General features: G+C 36.8%; 2 protein-coding genes across 2 annotated transcripts; both read left to right on the forward strand.

Moving 5' to 3' along the window:
• The first annotated feature begins 12,823 nt into the window (after window positions 1–12,823).
• On the forward strand, window positions 12,824–14,466 carry LOC121260422 (proline-rich receptor-like protein kinase PERK4). Its single transcript, XM_041162285.1, has 4 exons — window positions 12,824–12,930; window positions 13,122–13,860; window positions 14,047–14,216; window positions 14,314–14,466. The coding sequence occupies exons 2-4, from the start codon at window positions 13,167–13,169 to the stop codon at window positions 14,386–14,388; spliced, it is 939 nt and encodes a 312-aa protein (XP_041018219.1). The 5' UTR covers window positions 12,824–12,930; window positions 13,122–13,166; the 3' UTR covers window positions 14,389–14,466.
• Window positions 14,467–14,476: 10 nt separating this feature from the next.
• LOC121260423 (probable serine/threonine-protein kinase PBL1) lies at window positions 14,477–15,062 on the forward strand. The gene is made up of 3 exons (XM_041162286.1): window positions 14,477–14,610; window positions 14,727–14,873; window positions 14,971–15,062. Exons 1-3 carry the CDS (start codon window positions 14,509–14,511, stop codon window positions 15,019–15,021), a joined length of 300 nt encoding a protein of 99 aa, XP_041018220.1. The 5' UTR covers window positions 14,477–14,508; the 3' UTR covers window positions 15,022–15,062.
• The last annotated feature ends 2,235 nt before the right edge of the window (window positions 15,063–17,297 follow it).

The following is a 17,297-nucleotide window of genomic DNA, read 5'->3' on the forward strand; positions in this document are numbered from 1 at the left end:
TTTTTGCAACTCAGTTAGTGTTCTGATAAGGATATTTTGGGGCTGTTTTTGAAAAAAGGTTAGAGCTCTATTTTTTAGTTTTTAATAGAAGGACCAACCTTGAACCCAATTGCTTCATTGTGACCTTCATATTCTATGTGCGAGTCAATTTCTTCCATGGCCGAGCACACCTTTGGTGTCTAAATGTGACTTCATCATATCAGTTGTCTCTCACCAATCGCACATATGAGAAAATCCCAACTTTCACCTCTTCATCTTTGACTTCTGACCACTTCGTTATGACTACTCAATCTTATCCACCCTCATGAGCTTAACTTAGTTTACGGGTTTTTGAGTTCTCAGATCATTCCAAAGTAAAATGATGGTAAGGATGTTGTGGGTGCTCTTTTAGATCACCTTTTTTTTTTTTTTTGGCATAAAATTTTACCCTATTGATACAATGATATTTGTTTTATGAAAGTTGGTACGTTTTGGGATGCATGGGTAGTAGTATGTGGCCATCAGCTATAAATGTGAACTTAAAGGGTTATTGATTTCAGCTATGAATGAAATAGAGTATCTTAAAATATAAGTGTGCATGGATTTCGTAGACAAGAAGCCAATTTGTTATCAAAGGGTGGTAAGAGTCATTTTGATGTTAAATATAAGTGAGTGTGCATGGATTTTCATGCAATCTGTCTATTCTCCTCGTTGAAGTATTTATGGATCCTAATTGTAGACATTCAATAGATGACATGGGTAGGTGGCATTGACGAAGTCGCAGTGACATAGGGTATGAGATTAAGTTGGTTATACCATAAAGGTAAGAGTGGGATTTTCTTTTTGCGTGAAATAAGTGTAAGAATAACAACCTCAAACATGGAAAAGTTTTACGATAATATTTATTTGAGATTTTTATACTATGTGGAGAATTCTATTTGCAATTTTTATATAAAGTCAAGCTAGAATTTAGGTGGAAATATTATTAGGCTTTTAATTCTATTGTTGAGGTTTACATTTCTAGACTTCATCTGGACCTAGAGAGTATGATAATCAGTACAATGTGCAAACGTGCCTGTCTAAAGGGTGATATGTGAGGCACCAAGTCAAACGGATATTAAAATAGGCATGGAATAGACGTGATGGATAAGTGTTTAGGTTTTGCTTGAGATACTAGCAAATTTTGAGAATAAAATTTTTATAAAGGAGGATGGAAAATGTAACACTCGGGCCCAAGCCCAGGCCTAGGTCTAGGCCCACGGTAATTTTTTTTCCTTCTTTCCCTACCACCCCCTTACATTTTCTTTTTCCCTAACAATTTCTCCACCATTTTCTCACCTCCCTGATGCTTTCTCACCCATTTATTCCCCCATTTCAATTTACTTTCTTTCCGTCACTACTTTTCCCATTTCATTCGAATGTTTTCCAATTGTCTTTAGCATTCTTCCTCATGCTGCCCTCTCAACAGACTCTTTCCATCTCTCTCTCTCTCTCTCTCTCAATCTTCTCTATAACAAGACGTTAGGCACCATTATGGAAACGACACCACCTTAGATTGGCCCCAAGATCGAGTAGCACGTCCTTTGGTTTCCCTCATCTCTATTCAACTTCAGTCATCGTGCACCGCCGCTGGGTTTCCTTTGGAGCAGGTAAGTTGATCTCTCATCCTTTGGATTTTCTTTTCACTCTAATTTTGTCCCGATCTCAATTTTCCCCCTTTTATCGTTTTGTTGTATCATAGCACATCCCGCAATTTTTCGCCTATCTCCATTCAGCTTCAGTCATCATGCACTATCGCTGGCCAAGGCTTTAATGTCGGTTGCTATTTCCCCCATCACGATGGGGTGCCTCTGTGTTGCCGAACACCTCCAAGCCCTGGAAGCCTAGCTTAACTAATCGAAAGCTAAGAAAATTCATGTCTTTCACTCAGATCCACCACTATCAACTAGGGGTGAAAACCGAAGGTCTTGGTGTAGTTTCTGTCCAAAATAGAAACTGCACCGATAAGCTGAAAATATGTTTATCTCGACCAAAACCGGCCGGTGAAGGGGAAGAAAACCGTCGATGTCTGTCTCAGTTTTCTTCCGATTGGTTCACTGGCGTTGTCGGTGGTGCGAGCGAGAGAGAGAGAGAGAGAGAGAGAGGAATGAGAAACACTAAAGCAAAGATTCACATTTCACAAATTCACTCGAGTCTCGAACGCCATCATCACACAAACACTGGAACACAAACAAAGTTACAAACACTCGAACGCCATCATCACATATTCACAAAGTTACAAGATTCACAAAAAATATCAAAAGATTCATAACAAATATCACACTTTCACAAAACTAAGCCATAACAAAAAACTAGAAAATAGATCGCCTCTCTAGAAAATCTTACAACAAATATCACAATATTAATTCACAACAAAATCAACAAAATGGATTGGTACCCTTTCTAGAAAAGTTAAAAGAACCCCGATCCCCATCAACAAACCTCAAAAAAATCGGAGATGAGAGATTGAAACAGCGTAAATGGATGAACGACACAAATGGATGGAGGGAGAGAGGCAAGGCAACAAAAGAAGAACCCAATGAAACTGACAATGGATCGATGGCATCGGGGAGAGAGAGAGAGAGAGAGAGTGTGGCATAGAGAATGAGAGAGGGGGGACGAACTTAACCTAATAAAAAAACGACGTCGTTTGGTTAAGACCAAATGGTGTCGTTTGTTTTTTTTTTTTTTCAACTGAGGGGGCCCAAAACGACGTTGTTTAATTCATTTAAGTGAAATGACATCGTTTTTATAAAGGTATAAAATGAAAAAAAATATGGTAGAACTGGTCGGCTGGTTCAGCAGTTTTTCACTGGGTCAAACCGAGACCGAACCGGCCAACGTCGGTTCTGCTTATTTTTAACCGGCAGACAACCGGTTCACTGGAGGTTTCGGTCGATTTTGTGTTCCGGAGGCAAGTCTAATTAGTTTCCGTCCGGTTTACTTGGTTCCTGTACACCCCTACTGTCAACACCTCCTCTGTTTCATTGCCGATCTCTCTCCCGTTCTCTGTTCCAATTGGGGGGGGGGGGGGTTTGTTGCTCCTCCCTTGAAAAGCTTTGAGCCAGCCCATACAACTTTCTGCCACCCTGCTTATGACACTGAGAACCATTACACTAAGGCCTCTCAAACTGTGGTATACCTTCTATCTCCCTGTCTTGAAATATATTAAATTGATGTGTTAGAGTTTGTGAAATTTATGGACTTCATGTTGAAATTGTGAACTGTGAGCTGTATGAAGTGTTGGGAAATTGTTTAGTTGTGATGTTGGTTGTGTGTTGTGTGAAGTGATGAGAATTTGAGAAGTTATGACTTGGGCGCTGTGGTTGTGATCAACATAATTATGTGAATTGTTTGGATACAATGTGTAGTTGTGATGTGGTTGTTGTGCCCTAGTGTTGAGATAAAATATGTGGCAATGGTTTTGTTTAAAACGGATATTTTGGGTACTGTTTATGGTGTTTAATTTGTTGTCTTGTGGGTTGTTTGGTTGTAGACTTGTCGGGAGTATGGGTTGTTTAATTGCTTGACGTGGTGGGATTAAGTGGATGTTGTTTGTTTGACTTGTCGTTGTGTTTAGTAAAGCGGAATTAAAGAGTTTGGGCTAAAGCATTAGTGTAAGAGCTTGGAGGTTATACTTGTGCCATGGTTAGAAGCCGAGGCATTATTACGAATTAAGTATACTGATTTATAGTTAGAAGATTTGGAAACATGGGATTGTTGTTGTAGAGTCATTTAGTTGTTACGTTTATTTTGAATGTGCCAGTTTATTTGTATTAATGTATAGTATTTATTAATCATGTCCAGGTGACGATTAATTTGCTTGACATTGTTGTGAGGATTTTTTTTAGAGAAGTTGAAGAGTCAGGTAAATCGAGTTCCTATACTAGACTTTGCATAAAAAGAAATGGACTGAGATTGATTTATGAAAAAAGAAATGGACTGAGATTAATAATGAGTTGGATGAAATTTAAGGTTTTAGATTTTCCAGAATTTAAGCAATAATTATTTTTCAGATTTAAGGTTATAGGCTCTACCGATTTTTGGGGATATTGATTATTATCGAATTTGAGGTTATAGGTTCAGCAGGTTTTAAGAAATAATTATTCTCAGATTGAAAGTTATAGATTGAACAAAGTCCAGGAAATGATTTTTGTGGGTGCTCAGGATATATATAGTTCCAGCAAACTATTGGAAATTATGTAATTATTTTGATAGGTTGTTGGACATGTGCTCAAGCTATGTGGACTATCGGACTAGGTAGATTAGCCTTTATTCAAGTTGGTTTCGATTATGAATTTGGTGGACCTTAATGGTCGTTGAGCTTAACTTAGTTTACGGGTTTTTGAGTTCTCAGATCATTCCAAAGTAAAATGATGGTAAGGATGTTGTGGGTACTCTTTTAGATCACCTTTTTTTTTTTTGGCATAAACTTTTACCCTATTGATACAATGATATTTGTTTTATGAAAGTTGGTACGTTTTGGGATGCATGGGTAGTAGTATGTGGCCATCAGCTATAAATGTGAACTTAAAGGGTTATTGATTTCAGCTATGAATGAAATAGAGTATCTTAAAATATAAGTGTGCATGGATTTCGTAGACAAGAAGCCAATTTGTTATCAAAGGGTGGTAAGAGTCATTTTGATGTTAAATATAAGTGAGTGTGCATGGATTTTCATGCAATCTGTCTATTCTCCTCGTTGAAGTATTTATGGATCCTAATTGTAGACATTCAATAGATGACATGGGTAGGTGGCATTGACGAAGTCGCAGTGAAATAGGGTATGAGATTAAGTTGGTTATACCATAAAGGTAAGAGTGGGATTTTCTTTTTGCGTGAAATAAGTGTAAGATTAACAACCTCAAACATGGAAAAGTTTTACGATAATATTTATTTGAGATTTTTATACTATGTGGAGAATTCTATTTGCAATTTTTATATAAAGTCAAGCTAGAATTTAGGTGGAAATATTATTAGGCTTTTAATTCTATTGTTGAGGTTTACATTTCTAGACTTCATCTGGACCTAGAGAGTATGATAATCAGTACAATGTGCAAACGTGCCTGTCTAAAGGGTGATATGTGAGGCACCAAGTCAAACGGATATTGAAATAGGCATGGAATAGACGTGATGGATAAGTGTTTAGGTTTTGCTTGAGATACTAGCAAATTTTGAGAATAAAATTTTTATAAAGGAGGATGGAAAATGTAACACTCAGGCCCAAGCCCAGGCCTAGGCCTAGGCCCATGGTAATTTTTTTTTTCTTCTTTCCCTACCACCCCCTACATTTTCTTTTTCCCCAACAATTTCTCGACCATTTTCTCACCTCCCCGATGCTTTCTCACCCATTCATTCCCCCATTTCAATTTACTTTCTTTCCGTCACTACTTTTCCCATTTCATTCGAATGTTTTCCAATTGTCTTTAGCATTCTTCCTCATGCTGCCCTCTCAACAGACTCTCTTTCCATCTCTCTCTCTCCCTCTCTCTCTCTCTCTCAATCTTCTCTGTAACAAGACGTTAGGCACCATTATGGAAACGACACCACCTTAGATTGGCCCCAAGATCGAGTAGCACGTCCTTTGGTTTCCCTCATCTCTGTTCAACTTCAGTCATCGTGCACCGCCGTTGGGTTTCCCTTGGAGCAGGTAAGTTGATCTCTCATCCTTTGGATTTTCTTTTCACTCTAATTTTGCCCCGATCTCAATTTTCCCCATTTTATCGTTTTGTTGTATCATAGCACATCCCGCAATTTTTCGCCTATCTCCATTCGGCTTCAGTCATCATGCACTATCGCTGGCCAAGGCTTTAATGTTGGTTTCTATTTCCCCCATCACGATGGGGTGCCTCTGTGTTGCCGAACACCTCCAAGCCCTGGAAGCCTAGCTTAACTAACCGAAAGCTAAGAAAATTCATGTCTTTCACTCAGATCCACCACTATCAACTAGGGGTGAAAACCGAAGGTCTTGGTGCAATTTCGGTCCAAAATAGAAACTGCACCGATAAGCTGAAAATATGTTTATCTCGTCCAAAACCGGCCTGTGAAGGGGACGAAAACCGTCGATGTTGGTCTTAGTTTTCTTTCGATTGGTTCACTGGCGTTGTCGGTGGTGCGAGCGAGAGAGAGAGAGAGAGAGAGGAATGAGAAACACTAAAGCAAAGATTCACATTTCACAAATTCACTCGAGTCTCGAACGCCATCATCACACAAACACTGGAACGTAAACAAAGTTACAAACACTCGAACGCCATCATCACATATTCACAAAGTTACAAGATTCACAAAAAATATCAAAAGATTTATAACAAATATCACACTTTCACAAAACTAAGCCATAACAAAAAACTAGAAAATAGATCGCCTCTCTAGAAAATCTTACAACAAATATCACAATATTAATCATAACAAAATCAACAAAATGGATTGGTACCCTTTCTAGAAAAATTAAAAGAACCCTAATCCCCATCAACAAACCTCAAACAAATCGGAGATGAGAGATTGAAACAGCGTAAATGGATGAACGATGCAAATGGATGGAGGGAGAGAGGCAAGGCAACAGAAGAAGAACCCAATGAAACCGACAATGGATCGATGGCATTGGAGAGAGAGAGAGAGAGAGAGAGAGAGAGAGTGGCGTAGAGAATGAGAGAGGGGGGACGATCTTAACCTAATAAAAAAACGACGTCGTTTGGTTAAGACCAAATGGTGCCGTTTGCTTTTTTTTTTTTTTCAACTGAGGGGGCCCAAAACGACGTTGTTTAATTCATTTAAGTGAAATGGAGTCGTTTTTATATAGGTATAAAATGAAAAAAATATGGTAGAACTGGTCGGCCGGTTCAGCAGTTTTTCACTAGGTCAAACCGAGACCGAACCGGCCAACATCGATTCTGCTTATCTTTAACCAGCAGACAACTGGTTCACTGTGGGTTTCGGCTGATTTTGTGTTCCTGCGGCCAGTCTAATCAGTTTCCGTCCGGTTTACTTGGTTCCTGTACACCCCTACTGTCAACACCTCCTCTGTTTCATTGCCGATCTCTCTCCCGTTCTCTATTCCAATTGGGGGGGGGGTTTGTTGCTTCTCCCTTGAAAAGCTTTGAGCCAGCCCATACAACTTTCTGCCACCCTGCTTACGACACCGAGAACCATTACACTAAGGCCTCTCAAACTGTGGTATACCTTCTATCTCCCTGTCTTGAAATATATTAAATTGATGTGTTAGAGTTTGTGAAATTTATGGACTTCATGTTGAAATTGTGAACTGTGAGCTGTATGAAGTGTTGGGAAATTGTTTAGTTGTGATGTTGATTATGTGTTGTGTGAAGTGATAAGAATTTGAGAAGTTATGACTTGGGCGTTGTGGTTGTGATCAACATAATTATGTGAATTGTTGGGATACAATGTGTAGTTGTGATGTGGTTGTTGTGACCTAGTGTTGAGATAAAATATGTGGCAATGGTTTTGTTTAAAACGGATATTTTGGGTACTGTTTATGGTGTTTGATTTGTTGTCTTGTGGGTTGTTTGGTTGTAGACTTGTCGGGAGTATGGGTTGTTTAATTGCTTGACGTGGTGGGATTAAGTGGATGTTGTTTGTTTGACTTGTCGTTGTGTTTAGTAAAGCGGGATTAAAGAGTTTGGGCTAAAGTATTAGTGTAGGAGCTTGGAGGTTATACTTGTGCTATGGTTAGAAGCCGAGGCATTATTACGAATTAAGTATACTGATTTATAGTTAGAAAAATTTGGAAACATGGGATTGTTTTTGTAGAGTCATTTAGTTGTTACGTTTATTTTGAATGTGCCAGTTTATTTGTATTAATGTATAGTATTTATTAATCATGTCCAGGTGACGAATAATTTGCTTGACATTGTTGTGAGAATTTTTTTTAGAGAAGTTGAAGAGTCAGGTAAATCGGGGTCCTATACTAGACTTTGCATAAAAAGAAATGGACTGAGATTGATTTATGAAAAAAATACATGTTTTATTATGAAAAGAAATTTGAAACAACCTCAGTTATTTATTTTGTATTACTCATGAAATCTGTATAAAAGAGAAAACTATTTTCTATTATGACAGGTGTAGACATAAGTAAAATTTTTGACATTCAGTTTTTAGTTGTATAAAAAGAGCTAATATGAAAGTTCAAAATTTGTGCATGATTATGTGAAGATGTTTTAAATCTGTTTCGATTATGTGAAAATGATATGAATCTGTTTAATACTCTGTTTTGATATGATGTGGCATCTGAAAACCTTTGGCATGAAACTTTGATTCCGTTTCTGATTCTTATTCCAATACTTTTGATTCTATTAATGTGTTGGTACCAACATTTCTGTTCTACTCTAATTATGGCTCTGCCACAGGATATAATAATGGTCTCCGGCAACGCCATGAGATATAATAGTGGTCTTTGTTTTGAGTGTCTTACATTGGTGACAACATAACGAAATGTTATGCATGGTTAACCGCAGACACGCATAATCCTACCACAAGGGTTAAACATGACCTTTGTTTTGATATGATACTCTAATATGATATGATTATATTCAATTATGATATGCCGAAGGACTTTTGTATATGAATACTTCTGAAACTATCGCTTTAATATTTTGATAAGATTTTTTGTTCTACATTTTGAAACTAAAAAATATTTTGTTCTGCATTCTGTACTTTATAAATGACTCATGTTTATATACTAGTATATGTCATCTGCCTACTAAGTTGTTGATAACCTATCCCTTATCTCTATAATATTTTCAGATGTTTTAGATATTTCAGTTGATGATCAATAATAGGAAGCATGAGTAACGCTATGTGAGCGTAGTTGATTAAGTACAAAAAGAGTACTTTAATTATTGGAAAATTGTATTCAGAAAAGTTATTTTGTTATGTTGATTTGGTATTTTGGAAAGTTGATGTTTATTTTGAGACGTTTATTCTAGGTAACGGGAAGTAACTCCTTGACCCTCCGGGTACGAGACGTTACACCCTGCCATGCATCTATACCCGTTGTGCTCTCACCACTCTCTCCCATTTATAGAATTCTTGGTTGGGTCACACATCTTTTCCTCGTATTCAATTTTTAGCCTCTCAAGGTCATTTAAGGTCTACAGATTTTGAGTCTTTTAATTGTGTTTCATGTCAACTTGAAAAACAAATAGATTTTTCATTCAATAACAATAACTCATTTTCCTTTGCACATTTTGATTTGATTCATTCTAATATTTGGAGTCCTGCTCCCACTCATACAGAGGGCGGATCTCGTTATTTTGTTGATGATTATTCCTTACTTGGATATATCTCTTACAACATCGTTCCAAACTTACTTGTATTTATCAAATCTTTAACAAATGGTACAAACTCAATTTTCTCGTACCATCAAAGTTTTTCATTCAAACAATGCTATGGAATGCAATGTTGTAGATAATTAATTGTGGTAGCAGTTGTTCACAAATAGAAATTATTTCAAATGAATGTCAAAAATGCATTTCTCAATGGTGATCTTGTAGAAGAATTATATATGCACCCTCCACCTGGCTATGACTCTGCTGATGCTTGCCATATTACTAATCTTATCATTTGCTATGTTGATGATATGATTATTACTAGAGATAACATCACTGGCATGAGAGACCTTCAGGGTTTTCTCAGTTATAATTTTGAAATGAAAGATTTGTGAAACTTAAGCTACTTTCTTGGACTTGAGGTTACATTGCGCACAAATGGTTATTATCTTTCTCAAGCCAAATATGCTTCTAATTTACTCTTTAAGCTTGAGTTGACTGATAATAAGACAACCGGAAGTCATCTTGAATACAAAGCTAAGCTTATTGCCACTAATGGTACGCCTCTTTCAAATCCCACAGCCTACAGACGGTTGGTAGTCTCATTTACCTCATTGTTACACGGCCATATATTTCTTATGTTGTTCATCTGGTCAGTCAATTTATGAGCACACCGTGCTCCAATCATTATGTTGACGATCCCACTGATCGTCGCTCCACCATTGGCTATTGGTTTTCTTGAGAAATCTATGATATCTTGGCATAGTAAGAAACAGACAGTTGTATCTTGATCTAGTACTGATGCTAAGTATCGCGTATTGGCCAACACCACTTCTAAATTGTTATGGCTTTGATGACTCTTAGCGACATGGGCGTTCAACAAAAGACTAGTTCTTCCATTCACTATGATAACCTCAGTGCCATACAGATTGCTCATAATGATGTCTTTCATGAATGTACCAAACATATCGAGATAGATTGTCATTGTGTTTGTCATCACCTTCAGCAAGATACTTTGCATCTTCAAATCTTGCTAATATTTTTATAAAATCTCATCCATTTGGATGGCTAGGTACTCTTGTTTCCAAACTCCAGTTGGCTCCACCATCTTGAATTTGAGGGGTTGTTAGTATATATTTACTTACCTTAATTAGATTAGTATAACGTCTAAGATTCTAATAATATTATGGTCATATTATGTAAATATCCTAGGTCATAATATGTTGTATTTAGATATTGATTATGTTTTCTTTATTACACACGCTTTATTTCACTATAAATAGGCCACCCTTTTATTTTGAAGGGAAATTATCATTATTCATTCATCAAATAAACTTACATTCATGACCGGATATATTTTAAAATGTCTCCAAATCAAACATGACATTATAAACCAAAATAATACATTTGGAGATCTACAAATACACTATTTTCTTTTGTGATTGGTCTGGTCTTCACTATTACTGATACTCTCTACAGATAAATGTCTAAGAGACAATGCTCTCTATCTAAACAGAGGCTCGACCTCACCCTTCATAGAAAAAGAAGACTCAACCTCTACAAACAAACGTCCGATAGACAAACTCTTTTTATTTTAATTAACAATAAAGAAACCAAAAAGAAAACAGTAAGATAGATGTGAAAAAGACAGATTACAGTTTAGACCAACTCCAGTAGACTTCATAATTTGTGACGGCCCGTGAAGGCAACACATTTGTCTTTTTTATTCACAAAGGTCATATCTAAAAGGTCTGGTGGTGGCAAGTTCGGTGATCTAATGCGTGTGTCGAGAAGAGTTACTGAAGGGGTGGCACGTGAGGACCACGCACAGATGTAGGCAATGCGTGAGAACCACACATGGTGTTTTTTCACAAAACCATTGCTTTCCTCCAAATGATTTTCGACCTGTGAATTTGCTTCTGCCATGCGTCTCTCTTGTAGGTTGTCGAAAAACTATAGATCTATCATTTTCGATCTTGAATAAAATAAAATAAGACTAAGCAAAAGAAATCTTGATAGATAATGTGGGTGAATGGATGAATGAGGGAATGAGAGGGAGGAGGAAGCCAAAGTCGACCTCCTTCTCCTTTGGCGAAAATCAGATATGGAGCGGCAGAGCCCTTGGTTCTTTTGGGTGGGAGGGGGGGAGGCGCTAGGGTTTTTTCTTATTCATGTTTTTACAGTAGTTAACATCTAATACGCATTAAATTTTAAAATTTTCTAATGTACAGTTTTCTACAATGAATTAAATTAGCTACCATTTTGGGTTATGTTTCCTTGTTGGATGTTCCTTTCGCCAGTTTTGGCATTTGTGTAGCATCGTACGAGGTGGTCTGCTCCTTGATATCATACTTGGATGATATTTAATGTTTATGACTAACAAATAAAAAATAAAAATAAAAGAAGATTCGAGCTTGTCAAGACTGTTTCTTTGTTTCAGGATTTCCATTGGTCCCTTTGCTGCCGTAATGCATGCTGTCCTTATGGTCCTGGTGCCAGTCGTAGCGTTACAGAAACAGCTAGAACGGTATTTTGATGTTACAACCTATGGAGCCAAAGGACGACGACTATAACAACTACGGCCGAGATGATTCCAAGACATTGATGCGCCTTTGTTTGTACTATTTTCACTATAAATGTATCCTAGGCCAGTAAATTAGTTTATTGTAGTACTACTTGCGAGCAACAAAACCTTATTTTTTTCCCTTTAAGCTTACCATTACAATACAAATCAACCCTTTAGATTACAAAACAAAGCCAGATGCTTCAATATTTAGATGAATGAACAGAATAATATTTGATGCTCTTCCTCAAAAACAACGAAGAAGGGAAAGAAAGATAGGAAAAAGTTAGAAAAAGAATGAAATGCACGCAGAGAGCCTAATCATTTTGTGTATCATCATATGTGTAACCTGTTCTTGAAAATAATGAAAAAATTGTAAAGTTTAAATTATATGTAACTACTTTTGGATTTGTTTCATTGAATTGTACTCATGATTCTCTGAAGAAGGTGGCAGTAGTAGTACTGCAGTAAAGCCTCGATTGAATTCAGTCGAGAAAGGAGGGTGGGAGCAATGGTCGTGATCTCAAATTTGCATATATTTCTCAGCCTTCGGTAGAAATTAAGTTCCTTCACGTGCTATTTGATTTATATTATTATATAATTGAAGCAGAATGCCTTTTGGAAAATAGAAAGAAGTTGCGAAGTGGCAAATCTTAGTAAAAAAACAATGGAAGATTTCCTGTCCGGTCCAATCAAAGTTGGATGCTCGTCTCTATGGTGAAAACAAGAGTAAACATGCAGAGATGGAGACACCTTTTTCGAGACCGAAACATGGTATTAGTACAGAAATGACCGCTCGCGAAACAGCCAATGAATCAAGAAATGCATAAACTAAAAAACAACCGATCTTGATCAGGAAAATGAGGAAAGAGTACTCATGGTGATTGACCTATGATCATAGTATAAATCGACCATCAGTTTTGACGTCGGCCACTAAGCAGAAGTAAGATAAATATCGGGCAACTTTGGAAGACTTTGGGATTGAAAAATCTTGGTTTCTCCATGATTGTTTCTTAGGGGAGCATAATTTCAGCTACTCATCAAGGTGAAGACTGAAGAGAGAAGGTACACGCCCCGGTAAATTAGCATGTTGAAGAGCTGTTAAATTATCTCCCTCTTCGCAGGTTAATTGTCTCATATCATGGCGGAAGATCTCTGTTCCCACAGATTGTAACTTTTGTCAGCAAGTGGGACCTTACCTCTTTTAATTCATTCCATCTTTCTTTTGAGTACGTTATACAACCTATATTTTGCAGGAGCTATGTGGAAAACATGAACCTTGGAGGAGCTTTGCTGAAAACATGAACATTGGAGGGAGTGGAACAGATTGCAAGGTATCTTTCGAAAGTGATGATGAAGAAGCCCGTGTCGATCATCACTTGCTTGTTAACGGTCAATCGAAGATTTCACTTATCACAGAAATAAAACCAAATCCAACTTATACCTCAACAATATCCGTAGTGGAAATCCCTGTTTGTCATCCTTTGTCAGAGTCTCAACCTCCTGATCCAGCATCACTTGTTGCAAGTTCAGGCAGAGAAGGAGATGATAAAACGATGTCTGGGCTACATGAAGAAAGTGAAAATCTGAAAGAAATGGAGCTCCCTTCACCTTCAAAGGAGACATCTCGACATTCTAAAATATCCTCAAAAAAACCTTCTCTGGCCAATCTCTTGCCAAGATTACCAAGGAAGCTAACCGCGCAAGAACTCGAAGCGGCGAGATGTGGGCCTAAAAGGAATTTCACAAACAATGACAAGAATCAGAACATTTCCTTATATGATGGATACCTGCCCGCTTGTCAGTCCAGAGTTTTGATAAAAGTATTCATGGGAAATTGTAGTGGCATCCTTGAAGCAGAAAAAACATCAGCTGTGTCTATGCAACATAAGTATATAATGGAGTTGATAGGATACTGCGAGTCACGTGAAGATTGTGCTGTTCTGGTCTATCCGTTTGCAGAATGCTGGGGGAACCTGGATGAATATCTTACTGGTAAGTTCTTGAACCCACAGATTTCAAAACCTTAAAACTTCATTAGGTAGTGGAAATAGCTTGTGTTGGTGTATTCATTCAGTTCTCTTCTCCGTTTTCACATTCCCTTTTTTTTCCCTTAATAATCTGTTGATTTGTAGCTAATGATGGGATATATTATCTGCTGTTTATGCACTACAAACACAGGCTCAGGGGAGACTGATCAGTTGAAACTGACATTTGAAGATAAGCTAAACATGGCTATAAAAATTGCTGAAGGTATTCGATACTTGCATGAAGAATGTCCCGGAGGCCCAGTAGTTCATGGTGACTTACAACCATTCAACATATTTCTGACATTGAACTTCCGGCCACTGGTGAAAATCCCATATCATAAGTGCTTATTTCGAGGTTTCAATGTTAGTGCTCCAATTACTTTTCTCTTTCGTAATTGATTGTGATTGAATGCAACAGATATCTGGATTTGGAAAAGCAAAGTGGCTTCATCTAAAGCTAGGATTGCAGATAACCCCCAACAGGTTTACATGAGCTAAACTCCAGGCCAAGTTTTGGAAGTCTATTATAGCCTGTTTGAAGCACTAACATTAGTACTCTTTTTGCCTGATTAATTACAGGTGCCGCCTTAAGGATTTCTTGGACCATGAAACAATGTCTCTAGTAAAATCCGATGTCCAAGCTTTCGGAGTTCTACTCTTGAGGTTGTTTTGCAGAAGATCTGCACCAGAAGATGATGAAAGCTTGATTCAGTGGGTTAGTAAGGCTACTAAAATCATGATCTTGAATGTGACATGATCTCTCTATCCTCAAAGTTCACGTCAAGAAGCCCAACTTCTATCTAAGCATGCATTTTTCTCTGTAAATGGCAGGCTCGACCATTGGTGTTGGAAGGAGCATTCCCTGAGTTACTGGATGATGACTCCAAGGATTATGACCCATATGGAGTTTATACAGTGTTTTGTGCGGCTGCAAAGTGCACAAGTAGTAGGCCAGATTCACGTCCATGCATGAGTGACGTACTTCAAAACCTGCCTAACCCATTCTCAATCTTCTTACTTTTGAAATAGACAAGACAGTAAGCCACAATTAATGTTTCTTTAATTTTTTTTTCAGGTGATCTCAATTCTCAAACAAGAAAGATTCTGCGAATATGCAATTCCATAAAATGAGGAGTCTCACACTCGCAGAGTTCATTGGGGCCTAAAACTATTTTGCTATTTTTCAATTACCTACTCGATCCCCTTTTGATGTCGTTTTAGGGGATGAATGATAAAAGGATGATGATCAATAACGTACAGATTTCAGATAAGAAATTCTACTTTGTGCAACGTTATACGTTTTCATTATTCAAAATCATGTCGACTACTCTTCCTACTGATCTCTATATCAATTTCTACAAATTAAAAGCACAACGTTGAAATTTAATTAGTCCGTGATGTGATCTGCATGCTACCAAAAAAGTTACAATATGCATTATCTTTCAAGATATATCCGACGGTTAAAATTATGTTTATACATGGATCACTTGTTTTTACCTATCTTCGAATTACCCTTCGACCTGAATTGAATGATAGTTGAAGAATGAAATATACATATATATTAGCACTAATATTTTGGCATATATGCATGTTGGTTTTAAACAAGGAAGCAAAACAGAGAAAACAGAGAAGTTACTTGAGAAACTTCAACCCTTTTAGTTCACGGATTGATACTATGGTTCTACCATTCATCTTCCGTTGATCATGCTTTTATAAGCTTACATAGAGACCCACAAAATTCATTTAAAACAGAAATACAACTTCCAACTCAGACTAACAATAGGAAAGCTTAATATGTTAAAACAAAAATAGAAATATGAAGAGTTCTCTGGAAATAATCATCACACGTTAATAATGCAAAGTAAAAAATACTCTAATTTTTTCATTTCTAACTTAAGCCATTAGACGACCATGCCATTTTCTTTAGTGCTTCTACGTATAACTTTCCTCCACAACATATTTTGTAATCACTTCGGCAAGATAAATATAATGGCATCTTCTACCCGGCCCCTAGCCTATAATTGTACATTTCAAATACTGCAATTATATATATATATATATATATATATATATATGAAAATCATGTTATCTCCTGTACGTACGTCATGTATACATCCAGGTTAATTCATGGGTTGCATGATTCGAGCTAGCTAGCTTATTAATATCCCACTTATAGAACTGATCAAAATGCTTGTAACATGCATGCATGGAACCTTCCCCAGACTGACTGCACACGACTTTTTGCAAAGTTATTAATAGCACGTTCTAATTGTTCTAAAACAATGAATCTTTAAAACCAAAGTACAAAAATCTCTTATATTTTATCGGAGCAAACGCAGAAGTATATATATAGAGTCGTGATCCTTTAGAAACATTGTCTAGGAGTACTAAGATCAGATTAACGTCGTAGTTTCAGCCAGATTAATTCTCACCAAACATCTTTGTTCAGCACGTCCAAAACTGTAAAATTTCTCCTCGCTTAAGCTTATCCTTTTCATTCCCGACTTAAAACCCAAGTCTTTACCTGTATATAGTCTTTGGTGCCGTGACGACTCATTCCGGTCCCCAACAACCACACGTAGATGATAAACCATGCATTTTTTTCTCAAATGGATAAAAAAGAACATTCCCATCTGCTATCTATAAGAATTGACATTCCATTTCCGGCAGACAGACAGACAAAGACCATAAAACAGATAGATGCTTTTCTTGACAGACATGAGGTATATTCTCAGTACTGTATTAGCAACCTCGTTCCTTTAATTTTCTTTCGTTGGAATATTTTATAGTTATTTTATTTTATTTTCTCTTCGATCGTGGACATAGAATCATATATGGGTGCCCAATCTCACCAGCTACGTCGACAGAATACATAAAAAAGTGCAGCATTAACTTTTACTGCACTTTTGTTTTCCCTTGATACAAGCACTATCTGAAAGATACTCATTATTTCGACGCTTTAATAATTACAATCCTGATTTTCATACCCTTAAAATGAAAAGGTTAATTGGCTGCAACTGTGCTCTACGCTTTTCTCTTGCGTTGATATTACTGGGACAATCATTAGGGGGACTAAATTATATAAATTATGTCAATGCTTATATAAATCATGAATATGCTCTTCAGCTTGGACCATTGGGTTTTTTCTTTGAATTTTTCTTAGTAGGAAAGTGGGACATTTTTAAGGATTTTTTGGATAGTGAGGTAAGATGAAATGGTTTTAAATGAGTTGAATAAAATATTATTAGTATATTATTTTTTAATATTATTATTATTTTAAGATTCAAAAAAGTTGAATCGAGATTTGAAATTGAATTGTTTATTGTATTTTATGCGTGAATTTAAGAAAATTATAATCATAAGATGATATGATATGAGATAAATTGAAATAATTTCTTAATC

The sequence above is a fragment of the Juglans microcarpa x Juglans regia genome, chromosome 4D, assembly GCF_004785595.1.
Source record: "Juglans microcarpa x Juglans regia isolate MS1-56 chromosome 4D, Jm3101_v1.0, whole genome shotgun sequence".
Lineage (NCBI taxonomy): Eukaryota > Viridiplantae > Streptophyta > Magnoliopsida > Fagales > Juglandaceae > Juglans > Juglans microcarpa x Juglans regia.